At 35.1% G+C, this 16,343-nt stretch overlaps 1 protein-coding gene across 3 annotated transcripts in view; it reads right to left on the bottom strand.

Annotated features, from left to right (window-relative positions):
• Window positions 1-16,343, bottom strand: part of LOC101744455 (kinesin-like protein CG14535) — a 434,238-nt gene that overhangs the window by 158,936 nt on the left and 258,959 nt on the right. Inside the window, exons 1-2 of one of the 3 annotated variants that reach the window (XM_038014621.2) lie at window positions 12,291-12,432; window positions 1,106-1,284 (exon numbers count right to left, since the gene is read on the bottom strand). The exons of 1 other annotated variant lie outside the window; for it this stretch is intronic. In XM_038014621.2, the coding sequence (XP_037870549.1) occupies window positions 1,106-1,161 (56 nt within the window). In that variant the 5' untranslated portion in view covers window positions 1,162-1,284; window positions 12,291-12,432. Of the gene's footprint in view, window positions 1-1,105; window positions 1,286-12,290; window positions 12,433-16,343 lie in introns of those variants that run through there. One more of the 3 variants, XM_062671579.1, reaches the window with a different exon arrangement.

Genomic DNA, 16,343 nt, shown 5'->3' with positions numbered 1-16,343 from the left:
GACAGATTGACACTTGACAAATTAGTGGAAGTAGTCAATAGAAAGTTACAGATTTATCAATACAAGAAGTGCTTGTGTCATCTAACGCAAGATAACACTCCGATTGACATGAGCTAAACAATAACGATAAGAAGTGTTATGTTATGAGTTAAATAACTTTAACAGTTTTTTTTTAAATAAAACCTTTATGGCGATTTGCGTTTCCTTGCACTTAGAAATTAGTAACAGAATTTTCAGGTCTATCAGTTTGTTTGATTTTGGATTTTCGTCTTCAATTTCTTTAATAGAATTGAAATTTTTTTTCATTGCCCTATCGTACGACCTGTGGAATTAACTTGTTTTCCTAAGTAACTAGGTATTTAAACTTAATAATACGGTCATTTTCCAATATTTTCCTTTGGAAATTATATAATCAAAATTATCTACACACAATGAAACTGTCCAAGTAGTTTCATTGCTAAAACTCGAAGAAAATATCAACTTCAATTAGCAAACACGCTGCTTAGTACATATATCGAGATGTTAGTATTGATAAAAAATAAAAAATAAAACTGCTTTTTCGTAATGTGACAATAATATGATTGATATGATGAGGTTGATAATATGATATTGGTGACAAAGAATCACGCTTCCACTAAAGTCAGAAGGTGATGTGCATGTAATTATAATCAGGAACTTATTTTGTCGTGACATGAGTAGCAGATGAATTTAAATATTTTATTCGCCTGCTAGAAGAATTAATATTGCATTTCGTAGGAATAGAGAATATCTTGCTTTTAGCTATTGTTATTGACAAAATGAAGGTACTCAATTGTCTTGGGATAGCTTTTGTATAGTTGATATTGGAAACATTTTGAGAGAGAATTTCAAATAAGTTTTAAATTAAGTTCAGAAGATATCCAACGGTCATACTTAGAGTGCTTTTAGTAGCTTTTGGAGTCCATCGAGTAGGAAAATAAAATGTGAGATCCTCTCGTATGAAGATTAGATAAAACCATAAGAACCTCTTTTAAGTATATTGTTTCTGTGAATTTTTATTTAATGCATTTGTAATTACGACACTAATTTGCTACCGGTGCAAGAAAAAAATTATATGCCAACTCACCTGGGAATCTCCTTCGCAGGACTGGACTGCGTCTCTTGATTGTTGAAAGTCGCCATTTTGTGCAACGTTACAAATAATTTTTACACATTGCTCATTTATCTTGAAGCCGTTTTAAAGTTAGTATCACTATTGATTTCATATCAAACTCAACGAACTATTCTTCGAGAAATCTCAATGTTCTGGAGAATCAATATTATACTTAGAATTTAATGATTGTTCAAAAGACCTTTGGTGAAACTCAAATACACTTCGTATAGAAACTTTGTCTTTATTGGACTTGTTACTAAAACGATAATAATTTTGAATCAAAGCTAAAGGGAACAATTCAAATAAAATGTCAAAACAGAATATCTTATTGAGTTATTCAAGAATCATAGAAATCGTTTGAAAGTTAATACAAACTAAAGGAAGTTTTGCAGCATTATCTGTTTCCAAGAGTTGATGTCAATGTGGTAGACAGCTGAAGTTGAGTAAGGTTATTTACATACGTCTTGAGCCTATTCCAATTCAATGTTAAAACAACTAGAAGAAAATTTGTAAAATTATTTTAATTCCTTAAAAATACTTTGTGGTGTATTTATTCTTGGATTGTTTTATTGCTTACATGGATAGCGGCACACGGCCCACCGGTGTCAACTGGTTACCGGAGCCCATAGACATCAGCAACATAAATACCGCCACCAGACTTTCGACATGAGTTCTAAGTCGCGATTTTATTGTACTACGGTTGCCCCACCCTTCAGAACGAAATGCATTACTGCTTTACAGCAGAAATAGGCAGAGTACCTACCTACCTATCACTATTATAATATTACCTATAATAATATTATTCTTCTTATAAATATCCTTTAATGTATTTTATCATAGTTAGTCATGTACTAGTTATGTATCATCAGCCACCACGAAAACCGCGAATAATATAAAACATTGTAAATATTTCGTAAATGAAACCACATAACTGTTACTTAATCCTAGTTTGAAAATCTCTGAACACATAAAAAGGTCATTACTCTAATAGTACTGTTATTCAATTATTCATAATTAATTACGATTTATATTACGTACAGTTTACTGAATGCGTTGAGATTAGGGTATTACCGTAATTTATGGATCACGTAAGAAAACCGAGATTGATTGTAAAACAAACACGTGCTACTAAAATAAAAAATTGTTATTGGCACGATAACAAAATTTAGGAGTATATTATAATATTAAAATTATGTGTTTCAACAATGAAGATCTAATATTTTTGGTGTTCAGTTATATGTACTTATGGATATGGCGATATCAAATCAAATCCTATAACGGAAAATATACAATGTATAATTTTTAAATGCTTTATAAAATAAGCATCCATTTATGCTCAAAGGTTTAGACCCAGAATCATATATTCGATTTCATAATCTTACACATGCTCGTAAGCTTCGGCGATGTCAGTGACTAATTTTTAAGAAATTACTAAATACTGCTATACCGTACAATTAATTTCAAAATGAGATAATAAATTCTACCATTTTTAATGGAATGGGTTTCATTTAATTAGAAAATGGATTATTTATTTTTTCATATTAGGAACTAATAAGTCTGTTTTTATTTTATTCTGGGTTATACCGTTCATTTTACGCTTATCTTGTATGTTCTTGTTCTTTATAGTAAAAGGCTGCGAACATCGTGCGGCGTGTGATATTTATTTGTCTTTCATTCGACACGCAATGAACAAATAATTTTTAATTTCATTTAATAATTGTAACGTGCTTATCCTTTTTATTAAACATATTTTACGAAAACAATCTTTAACATACTACAAAATGAATTCACATGAGAATCATGTCGATGATGTGATAAATGATAATGGGACGATTATCTAATTCCAGTTCTTAAATATAGAGCAATAATCATTAAAGCTATGCACTGCAACAGTTTTGTTGGGCTATAAAACGAGCGGCGAGAATCGTTACAGCGTCGATTGTTTCACTGATTTATTACACGACTCAACGGGTAGGTACATACAAAGTTTGTATTGAGCTATGAAACGCGGAATTTCGAAGGTTTTACTGCTCCGCGACTTAGCTTTAACGATTCGAGCGTTAGGAGTCTCTGCTGCGTAATTTATAAAGCTATTTTGCGTAGGTTTATAATTGTATACGGTCCATGGAAATGATGTCGCTCTGTTTATTGCGCGACGTTTTAGGAAAGTACCTTAAATTTTTTTTTGGAACGAAGTTCCTTATGGGACGATGCGGTACCCTAACAGGAAAAAAGCATCCGTAACGTAAGATTTTTATTATTTATGTATAAAGTCTATAGATAGTCTTATTTATAGATAGATATGTATAAAGTATGTCTTAGTATGATGGCTGTACAGTGTCTAATGTATAGTCTACGTGATAACAGTTATTATTATTCATATAAATAGCTGTTTCTTTGTATATTATTATTATTATATATTTTTTATAAATCATTGTGAAAATAAAATAAAGTTGATAACTTTGTAGTTTTTTTTTATTTATCAATAAACAAATCATGGTAATGTATGTATGTATATATAATAAGGAACTTCGTTCCTATACGGAGTCCCACGATACCACAAATTTTTTTTTTTAGATTTATTTTATTTCCGTAGATACGCACGAATTACCGAACTTCAAAGACAAATGTCATAGTCTCCCTGAAGATATAAGGTCAAGGTTTTTGTACTGTTATTATTCAGAAATTACGTATTAGCTTCTCGATTATAATTAGAAGAGCGTTGAAACTAACCTATGTGGGCTCACAATTTTTTTATATATATAGATTAATGAATAAAACTTCGTTACTGGTGCGAGAGATCATTAAGAGTACGCAGAGTTAATGCCGACACCTCCTTTCAGATTTGAGTTCAAATGCATCGAATATTTATCAAGTAATGCCGTTGAACCCGAAACAATTAGTATTTTAAGCCATCAAGTTATATTACGGCTGACGCACTCACCGATCATACCGAAAAGAGATTATGTAAATTTACAAAATTTACAGGTTTGATTTTGCTATTAAATACATTTTACAATTAAAACTAATTTTACGGTTTAACCTCACGTCTTAATTATCATTATTTCTGTATTACTCATTATTTCTGATGTTTCGAATGCATTACGGTTTTCGTGGTAACGGAGGAGTAAGGTTTTACTTGTCGATATTTGGATATTGTGGGTACAGTCTACAATTTTTTCCAGAAAAAAAAGTAAAAGTCCTTTTAATTTTATTTACGACTCATGATGACCGAAGAAAATGCTAAATACATTTTACTACACAGGTTATATCTTATTGATGGAAGCCGTGATGGCTCTTTGAAAAAACAATGAAGACGGTTATTTTACTAAGAGTATATCGGGCTTCTTACCAATTAAGCCAAAGATGATACAATTGAAATTCGCATAACTCGAGTAATTAGATTCGAAACTATATTCAATGAACACCAAAGCCTGTCCATTTATTAATTCTGAAGAGAAATACCTCAATTAACTCCAAAACGTCATAAAGTATCAAATTTATTATACTTCAATATTGCTACAGATCGCTACGTAACTACGCTACGGCGTAACCCGCTACGCTAGCTCATTCACAAAGGGACTAAATGAACAGTGTTTTGTGAAGACATTAAAAATTTATAGGCTCATTTGCGCTTTACTGCGTCGAAGGCAGACGACTGTGATTATTAAATGGCGTCTAATGTAATCAGTTTTGATCTTCAGGCGATATTATTTTGAATAATTTTGTGGCTTTATATTTTTTTTATATTTACTAACAATCACGCCACGTTAACTGGTCCCGTGATAAGTTCGTAAAGAACTTGTGCTACAGGTACCAGATAACGGATATAAATGTAAGATTTTTATTATACACGTACATATATTTAATATACATCCATAACCCTGGAAAAGACATTTATATTTATCATACAAATATCTTCCCTTGGCGGGATTCGAACCCGCGACCCCCCTTGTGTAGTGACCATGTCACTTACCACTACACCAGACGACCGTTGCTTTGCTATAATAGATTACTAAGACAATAGATTCTTGTTGTTACTCAACATTAGATTGGCATTACGTTATTGATATGAAAAATTATTACAACACTTTTTTTTTTTTTAAGATTGTGTCTCCTGTTAACGACACCTTTAAGCCAAGTGTTTTTTCTTCTTATCTGTATATTTCTGTAAATTAAACGGTTGTCTGGAAGAGATCGCTTTTAGCGATAATACCGCATATTGTACAAATGTATCTACTTGTTGAATGTTTTTAAATGTAAATTGTGTTTTGGTGTCCAATAAAGTGTATTCTCTCTTGTCCGTATTACAATACAAAAAAAGGAGTTCAGGTACGATTATAAAATTAAACATTACTGAAGAATAGAATCAAATGCGTTTCGGTTTGAAGGGTGGGGCAGCCGTTGTAACTATACTGAGACCTTGCATCTTTTATCTCAAGGTGTGTGGCGGATTTACGTTGTAGATATCTATGGGCTCCAGTAACCACTTAACACCAGGCGGGTTGTGAGCTCGTCTACCCATCTAAGCAATAAAAAAAAATGATTACAGAAATAGAGACATAAATTAAAATACCTACACCAGGAAACGCATTATTATGACTGATGCATTGGAGTTACTGGTTACTCATACGAAATTAAAAACCTCAGTGGTAATGGAAGTTACAATGTTATCTTTGTGATTATGGATAGTATATTTTATCTTATTCTGATTTTAAATGACAGACAAACGTCTGGGTGGTCATCGAAAAATGGAAGAGATAAGCTATCTATGACGTCACACATTATGTCTCGATGAAGTAGTGTTCAAATGCACTATCACATTCACTTCCGTAATTCAATCAACACTCGATAACAAATGAGAGAATTTATCGTTTTAGTGTTTGAGATGTTTTCAAACCTACAATAATTGTACAACAATATTAAATAAATTTACTGGTGGTAGGACCTTTAGTGAGTCATCACGGGCAGGTACCACCGCCTTGCCTATTTCTGCCGTGAAGCAGTAATGCGTTTCGGTTTGAAGGGCGGGGCAGCCGTTGTAACTATACTGAGACCTTAGAACTTATATCTCAAGGTGGGTGGCGCATTTACGTTGTAGATGTCTATGGGCTCCAGTAACCACTAACACCAGGCGGGCTGTGAGCTCGTCCAACCATCTAAGCAATAAAAAAAAATAGTTTACGACAATACGATATTAATACGTATGAATGAATGTTTTGGTAGATTAAGGATACCATTTACAAATACATCGTAGTAAAAATTACTGTCACACGTTTTGGTAACTCAACATTGACTCGGTTAATCATCAAACTAAATTCTATATAGGCCAAGGGTCGAAACGCGAATGCGAATCGATAGACGAGCCAGTCGGATGGTCCGTCTTTAAAATTAATTAAACGCGACCCTTAGCAAACTAAGTCTTCGTTCAGAATGATAGAGCAGTTACACGGAAGCGTGACCCGGACTGTATTTTAACAACGTTTCGATTTAGTATCACGGATTTGACAACATTACGAAGAATCCTAAAACAAAAAATGCGACTTCTTTCATTTGTCTTCGTGTGCTCGAATAAAAATTTCAAAGTTATCATCATCATCATCATCTCAGCATATATCTGTTCACTGCTGAAAATAGGCCTTTCCAATCGATCCAATCGATCCAATCGATCCGTTGCCACCTGTATCTAACGTGACCCAGCCATTCTCATTAAGTCTTGTGAGTCTTGTGAGTCCGCGCGGGTAGGTACAGCCACCCTGCTTATTTCTGCCATGAAGCAGTAATGCGTTTCGGTTTGAAGGGCGGGGCAGCCGTTGTAACTATACTGAGACCTTAGAACTTATATCTCAAGGTGGGTGGCGCATTTATATTGTAGACGTCTACGGGCTCCAGTAACCACTTAACACCAGGTTGGCTGTGAACTCGTCCACCCATCAAAGCAATAAAAAGAAAAATCTGGTCGATTGTCTTCCCACACTGCACTTGCCGTTACATTCGTAGAACAATTAAAATTAAATATTCGACCACAAAAATACTATTTAAGGAACTGACACACAACAAACGCGCTGTTGATAAGCCGGTCATTAGACCCGGTCCGGCCCGGATATAATGAGGTAACCGTAGATTTGTCTCCGATGTCCCGGCTAATTACGCACACATTTATTAGGTCAGTCCTTCCCGGATCACGCGTCACGTGTAAGCGCGACGGATGATTTTGATATATTCGGTGAGATTTATTACGAATAATCATAATAATATTATATAGGTTTAAAACTTAAAAAAAAAAAAAAAACATCCTACTAAGGTTACACACTTTGCGTGATTCAGAAAGAATGTATCCCGTTGTATTTTCTCAGGACAAAGAGTTTTGTGTATCATTTATCTAGTTTGTAAGCTATCGAATCATTTTGTGTATGTGTTGGTACTTAATATCATGAACCACCGAACACACTGTCTTATTTACTACAGCAAAGATACCCAGCGTTGATTAGGTCTTGTGATTTACAACGAAAAAATGCTTGGTCTTAGTCCGGATTGTAAGTTATATTTCTGTGTTTTATCCAAATCCGGGTTCTCCTGTTTGTGTATTAAATGTCCAAACATACGATCTATCGCTTTTATAATATTAATAAAGGTTTATCTAGCCTCATGTTTTAAGGTTGGTGATGATATTTACGTTATAAAATCTATAACCCCCAACGGATGCTTAGCATGAAAAAAATAAACATTGTATGGATTACGAATTATATGCCTGGTGATAGAGAGACAAAAGGCTAAAAAAACTCTTACTTATATACAATACTAGCGGATCCGACAGATGATCGGAATTTTCCGAAATCTAAAATTTCCAAGCTTTTGTTAACATTTTTTTTTATTAAAAGTCATTTTTCAGTGTACCAAATTATGAATCTAAGCTATTCTCAAACTCACTTCACTAGGACACTCGAAAAAAAAAATCAAAGCTTACTTTGACCTTATTTCTGAAGAAAAGATGTGATAACGTCATTTGTGGGCGAGCAAGGTTTTGTTCTTGAACAATCATTCGAAAAACGATGTAAAAATGGTATTTTTGATATCTCTTAAACATTTCACTGTCTTTAATTTGATATAATTGTACCAAATCGATTGACAATCGAAATTCTTCTAAGAAATATTGAAGCTCTATGAAAAATACATGTCCAAAAAGTAACAGGTTTGACCAGGCCCGACAAAATGCAGATTACGACAAAAGTCACTCATTAATAATGGCTTTTCACTTTTATTTTCTCACTCAAGGCATTCACAATTTTCGATTAACGTGTAACGTACGAAGGAATTTTACTCTTCGTTCGAATTTGCGCGCGGCCGATGGTGGTTTTATGATTATTACACTTTATAAAACAACGTGAGCGCGGCCCGGTTTATGGATTATAAATTTCATTAGTGTATGTTGTCGGGCGATCGCGTTTATTGCTTCCGAGACTCACGGCCCGATGGATTGACTAGCAATTTTTATGTGTGAAACTATATCGTCTCTTATAAGTTACAGTTTGTTGTGACGAAATTTTATCTGCAATATACGCATTGGTTGTAACAATAGGCGCGTCATTGGTGACACTGAATTATCAAAAGTAAAGTTACAAAGTTTTAACTAAATCAAATAAAATATAAAAACAGAACGCGCGTGCACCAAAATAGATTGATGAAATTTTTGCGAATGGCATTGCTTAACACCTACTGCATTGAAATTACCGGTACAAGTCAGTAAAAAGATAGTCTCGAACTCAGACTATCACTGTACATCGCGAATAGTAATACACAGTTGATAGGCTGTGAGCACTAATTACAATCTATCTAATTAGGGCACGGTATGCACGTTGCCCTGAAACCGCTTTATTTATTTAGGTTTTCCAACAAAGGAATACAATAGAAGTATCTTTAAGATACTACTAAATGATATTTAGCATGTACACTCCCTTACAAGAAAATACCGCATTCATAGAAGTATAACTATGCTAACAATACCAATTTAAAAATAAAGTATAAAAAAAAAGTTTTTTTTTGCTTAGATATGTCAACAATCTCACAGCTCACTTGGTGTTATGTTATCGGAGCCCATTAGCATCAACAACTTATGTGCCGCCACCGATCTTGAGACATAACTTTGGAAACATTAACCAAACGAATCCACCGTGTGTATCACGAACTCTGATATACAGGCAGCGGTTTATTACTAGTATTTACATAGTTAGCCTGCGAGAATAATAATTAATTAGTACGGTTGTTTCTGCTTTGTTACCCGGAACATGTTGAAAAGCTCGTAGCTATATTTACTTCCGTTCTACCGTTTTACAGTAGCACAGAAGTTGTTGTGTTGACTCTTTTATTTTTTTTGATATTGGAAATCCGAAATCTCGTTTTTAATTAAAATTTTATCAATATTGTTTTGTTGTTTTTAACGTGTTTGTGATTCGATGTACCTTACTATTGTTATTGTTCCTTAGGGCGTATTAGCAACGAGATGGAGTTAAACACTGACTACCATGTAATCGTAGGTCACCGGTGACCTACGCGGCGCACTAAAGTAATTATGTCAATTTCTGTTACTAAGCGCCTGGATTGCCTAACGTTGCCTTCTTTTGTTTGTTAATGTACGCTTTAGTCTTTTAGGTCTCTTGGAAATAGATTCATTGTCAGTATCTTCGGATTCGTCTCTCCCAGAGTCGATTAGATATTTCGGCGCCTTAGTAAGAAGTCGAAGAGAGAAATCGACATAATTACTTTAGTGCGCCACGTAGGGCATCATGGCTGTGAACGTATTAAAACTAGGTCCGATAAATCTGGATAAAGATACTATTCTAAAGATACTAATCTGTTTGTCTGGCTGGGGAAGTACATATGGGACCGGCTTTGAACTACTGCTACTACTGTTTATCGCTGACTCCGAAACCCTGGGTTACCAGCATGAGTATTGGTGATATGATCTGTAGGAAACCCTCACGGGTTTCACTGCTATCTATCTATCAACACAATTGCAATTGCAACGCAATCTCATCCTCATGTTCCAAGGCGGTTTTAGGCAAATAGGTAATAACAGTTAGGTCATGTTCGTTTTTCTATCGTTGGTACTAAATACGGGAACTCAATTAATTACTACAATTACCCTGATGAAGAATACATGCCCGTGTTATCCTACTAAAGAGTGATGGTATTATCCTACTAAAGAGTGAGAGTATTATCCTACTAAAGAGTGATGTTACAAAACGCTACTCTGGCTCGCGTACTAAAATGATTGATACGTAATTCGTGTTTCTACGTAATGTTTGTTTTACGTAGGCACTACGTAACCTTTTTAGTTTGATTAAACGTTTTCGTTGATGGAACTAAAGTGAATTTAGCGTTCGTCGACATTCGTTGGAACGCTTTGATCTGTTCGGCCGTGTTAAGTGAATTGCATAATGATGTTTAGTTTTTAAATTATGTTTTTGTTACGCAACTCTATAGGCAAACTGGCACTACTTAGCTCAGCGTATGTTCCGCTTGAAGCTTTTGTTTGATTCGGTGACTATATCTTATGGGCAGCCTCACGGGAGACTTAATATTAACGTCACAATTAGTTATTACTAGCTATTTTATAACGGTTGAGTTTCAATTGCATCGGATAACACTCTTACATTAAGAAATTTAGGAAGGTTTAAGAATATAATGAATAATTGGTTGGCATTTGAAATCGTCGAAAGGATTAGAGACAACATTATATCGAAGTTGTATTACGAGAAGGATTTTAGAATAGTTTTATTAAGAGTAAATCGGAAAACCCGAGATAATATATGTACATTCAATACGGACATTATATTTGGCAATAAGACCCAATGAACCCTTGTTTAAAACGTCACTTTAAGGGTAGGCGTAATGTATGCGATATTTGTTGTAATCATATTGAATGATGCCAATATGTTGAGATTTAAATTCATCAAAATTTAAGTATGTATGTGCCTAGTAGGCAGCCTACTACTCGATAGTATCAAGCTTTTTTTTCCTACCTAAGCTGATGGTCTGAGAGATCATATCAGCGTAACCCTAACAAGTAGGTGAGCTCACGGGGCTCAAACCTGGCGACGTTGCTAACACTAACTCTAGCAAGAGAAGCGCTTCGCAGAATCTACCACCGGATCGGAAACGCGACCCACTGAGAAGATCCGGCGAGAAACTCAGTGAGCTGTGTCTGTGGGCTAAATCATCGAGCGAGAAATAGCACTGCGTATTAAAATGAAACCCGCAAAATAGCTTACCGAACCGAATCGACTTCTATCTCAAGGCGAGTGGCGACATTTACGTTTTGAAATTTATAGGCTCCGTTGACCATTTATCACCAGGTGGGCCGTGAACTAATTGGTCACGGTAAAACAATTATGACACTATTATGACATAAGTTACAGTTTAAGTCACTCGTGCATTTGATTCATCTATACTAATATATAAATCTACAGTGGTTTTTACGGATGTTCCTTTATAACTACTGAACCATGCCTCCGATGGTCTTGACACTTGGTATCCATGTAGAAAATACATGTACTTAATGGATAGGCTAATATTTATATGAGCGTTGGACTCCCTAATAATAATGACAATAACTAATAATGTTAATTTTAAATGCCCAGCGAAGCGGCCGAGTACGGCTAGTAATTACATAAAAATATTAGATATGTCACACACATTAACGAATGGTTTGACAACCCTATAGTTTATTGTGATTTTCATAACACTAATCGATTATTGATATACTTGAATCATATTAACGATGTGTTAAGGTAATATTTTATCGTTACTAATGGATAAAATGTTGAATTTAGTACAGTTACTGTTTCTGATTTTAATATTTGTCAATTTACGTTTGTATTGAAAATAAATATAATTGCTTTCGAGAAATTATCGACCATTTTTATTATTATAAAATGACAATATAATAAGATATACATAATATACATGTAAACTTTTTTTTTGGGGTATATTCTATATTGTAGTTTAAATTTCTAACTTTTTACTATGATTTATAATTTAATCACCCATCGATACGAGACAGACTCTTCGAACCAGAGAGAGAGAATCTTAATAAAAATAACGAATTAAAAAAATTTTTTTGAAGAAACCAATTTATCGAATTTGTATTAAATCTCACCAAAGATTCACATTAAAACCACTAAACATATTCAATTTACATTGTCGTTCACAACTACACACGCGACATAAATGTATAAACGAAATAAGAGAATAAAATTCCCTTTCAAAACACGTGCGCCGCCCTCTGCAGCCGGCGCGATACTGCTGAACTTCAGTTTCACGGAGGCATTGCATCTCGTGTCTCTACGAAACATCCACGTTTTTATGGGCGCCTAGTACTTCGGATGCTGGTTTTGGTGAAAATTTTCGTGTTTTCGCGGAAAATGTGGCATCAGGTTCATTATTGATTTATTTTAATCGCGCATTTAATATAGTGAAACCTGTTTGTTTATTAATTATCAGAATTTTTTTTAAATATTGATTTATTTTTAAGCATTCATTGTAATGCTGAATTTACAAAAGTCCCTAATTTTAGTGAGCTGGGAATGTTCTTATGGTCCTATTCCTAGCATTACAGTACTAAAAAACTATCAAATGTAGGTGGTACTTACTTACATACAGTGTTTCTTACCTAATTTGCAATGAAACACAATTGAAGTGCAAAATTTAGTATCGTGAACTACCTACGCGATACATTGCCCGCTCACAAAAAAACATAGGTTTAAACAATTTCCGTAATTTTAAATTGAACCTCATTGCGGAAGACGCTACCGTTGAAAAGGGCTCCTGCAAACAAAACGCATTTTGTTTCACGGAGGAAGGAAAAAAAAAACAAAAATTAATGGTGAGGAAGTCAACGATTACTGTTTTGTAATTAGCAAAAAACCGTTCCGTGTAATTCGATCCGAGATTTCGCGAAGTCCCTCCGCGTAATTACTACGGAACGCCAAGAATTCGGACAAAACCAGTTTCCCGTGTAATTAAAAGGAAACCTGTACTTACGTATATTTAAGACTTTTTGAAGTTTTCAAAGGGTTTCTCTTTTAATTATTAGTAGTGAATATTAACCGCGTTACGAGGTCCTGAAAATTAATTTACTTCTTCATCTACTTTTTCTTGGCCTTATCCCTCATTATCTGGTCTCTAGTCGCGGCCTACCCTCTTAGGGTTAGGATAGGGTTTAGTATGAGTTTTACGAGCAGCCGGCTGCCTAACGTTGACCCTCTTTGGGAATGTTATCGTTAGCATAAGACGGTACAAGAAAGAAGTCCCTTAGTTGCCTTTACGAGAGCCGCGGTTGATATGGGTCGATTGAAAGAGAATACGCTTATTTTTTGCATTATGCTTGTGATCTATGATACGATAATTTCTCTTATAGACTTTTTAGAAGCCGCAGTATTGATTACACGGCTTCAATTAATTTTGTTTTTATAGGTGATTGAGCACGATACATGAGATTGAATTCATTAATGTATTGAACAACGTCAATCCCACTCTTCAAATAGGAACATATGCCTATTTCGCCACAGAAAAGAATTTAAGAGATTTAATGTATCCTTATTCTGTTCCACGACACGAATATACTTAAAAAAATGTTTTAGAACAAACAAACTTATACTGGTGGTAGGACCTCTTGTGAGTCCGCACGGGTAGGTACCACCGCCCCGCCTATTTCTGTCGTGAAGCAGTAATGCGTTTCGGCTTGAAGGGTGGGGCAGCCGTTGTAACTATACTGAGACCTTAGAACTTATATCTCAAGGTGTGTGGCGCATTTACGTTGTAAATGTCTATGGGTTCCAGTAACCACTTAACAGCAGGTGGGCTGTGAGCTCGTCCACACATCTAGGCAATAAAAAAAATAAAAACAATATTGATTTTTTTTAAGTTTATATTTATCACAATTTACTCTTTAAACAATCAAAACTTAGTAATAATCCCAATTTTACAACCACTACTCCAATCATAAATCTTTTAAAACAGTATCGAATGACTTAGGCATCATAATATTCATTCAACCCCTCATTTTTAAAATCAACTCCTGATATTTACACGACTTTCAATTCTACTCTTTAACATTTAAAGACCACAGTGGTATGAATCAAGGCAATAAGTTTGAAGGTTGAAACGTTGTGCAGTTGGTAGTACTTGCCATCACGTCTTTGAGGGTCGAGGGAAGAATTAAACGGGTCAGTTGGCAGGTAAATATTATTACAAACACAAATTCAACTCACTTGAATGCGTCATTGATATTTATATTTGTAGAGGGGTCGGATTTTTCATTGAATATTTGTTTTTTATTTTCTTATTTAATCTGTCCACGTGCAAGCTATGCTTCACTGCAGCACCGGTTTACTTAGATCTCAGAAATGTCCCACCGATTTATCGTGCGTCGTGGTCAAAAATATCACCACTCCATTAAATCGTGGGAGTGCTATAAAATCTACTAAGTCATTCATAGCAAAAAGCCCGCACGGTAAAGGTACCACTATTCAATCGTGAAGCAGTCATGCGTTCTGATTTAAAGAGTGAAACAGCCGTTATACAATGTCATTGAGACTTAGATTTTGTCTTAATTTGAGTTTCAGTATGTCACTTGCGATGTCTATAGGCAGTGGTGACTAATTAACACCAGGTAGACCCTTAGCTCAGGAGAGAAGTGCAAGGAGTAGGCAGAACGATTGGATTTAGTGCTGAGGGTTTACATTACTCCCTAACACTAGTGAATGTTGAAATATAGTGCTATAGTACTCAGAAAATGCTGTTGTGCACTCTCCATTGAGTTCCTTAGTCGTTTTTACGACCATGATAAGAGATGATGCGACGCTAACCAAGGTTGACATCACTCAATTCTATTGTCTTAATTCTAGGCTTTTCTGCTCGAAAGCTTTGCTAACCCCCATTTTTATTTGGATACCCATCGTCATTGTTTCTTTCTTTTTTAATTGTCTTTGTAAGCCAGCAAAGCTAAGGGCATAAAAAAGCTGCTGCCCACAACTGCGTTCAGTTAAGTCACCTTTTTTTAATAGTTGTATTTTATAAAGTAGGTAAAGAGTATTTACATAAAACATATTTTTAATTTGTCGGGGCAACGAGCTCCTTTAAAATTAATTAAAACTCAAACGTTTTGTAATAATGTTTAGATTATTAATTAAGATAAACTTTATGGACGTCTGAGTCGTCTAATCACAAAAACTGAAATGTAGGTATTCGAAGATGTTCGAACTTATATAATAAATTCAATAAAAACCGTAAAAGTAGTGAAATTGATCTATACATATATTTTTTTTTTTATTTATTGCTTAGATGGGTGGACGAGCTCACAGGCCACCTGGTGTTAAGTGGTTACTGGAGCCCATATACATCTACAACGTAAATGCGCTATCCACCTTGAGATAAGTTCTAAGGTCTCAGTATAGTTACAACGGCTGCCCCACCCTTCAAGCCGAAACGCATTATTGCATCACGGCAGAAATAAGCAGGGTGGTGATACCTACCTGTGCGGACTCACAAGAGGTCCTACCACCAGTAAAGTTAGTTAGGTAGTTAGTTGTTAGTTAGGTAGGCAGCGGCTTGGCTCTGCCCCTGGCATTGCTGAAGTCCATGGGCGACGGTAACCACTCACCATCAGGTGGGCCGTATGCATGTCCAAATAATAAAAAATTGTTAAGCTAGCTAAAACTTAAATAATATCGAATATGAATACAATATTATACTGAAAGCTACATAAGGAAAGCATTAATCCATCTAAAAGGCAGAGTCCACTTTTCGCCTGTACATCTGAGAGACAAAGAGAAAAATTCCAACGAGTCATAATGGCAGCTAAATCTCGTGTCAGGACTCTGGCGAGGGTAGTGGCAACTGAAGCGGATGTAATTTGAAATTACCTTCCTGTATTCAGCCAGCGACGGACTGAGAGATAAGAACGGGGTGTCAAATAAAGTGATAATAGAATATTGTTTTTTTAACGTATTTATTGTAATCAATTTTTATTTTTATTGCTTTTATGGGTGGACGAACTCACAGCACATGGTGCACCGGAGCCCATAGACATCTACGACGTAAATGCGCCACCCACCTTGAGATATAAGTTCTAAGGTCTCAAGTATAGATAATACGGCTGCCCCACCCTTCAAACCTAAGCGCATCACTGATTCACGGCAGAAATAGGCAG

The sequence above is a fragment of the Bombyx mori genome, chromosome 12, assembly GCF_030269925.1.
Source record: "Bombyx mori chromosome 12, ASM3026992v2".
Lineage (NCBI taxonomy): Eukaryota > Metazoa > Arthropoda > Insecta > Lepidoptera > Bombycidae > Bombyx > Bombyx mori.
The sequence above is the reverse complement of the archived record's forward strand: the minus strand, read 5'-3'. Positions and strand labels throughout refer to the sequence as shown.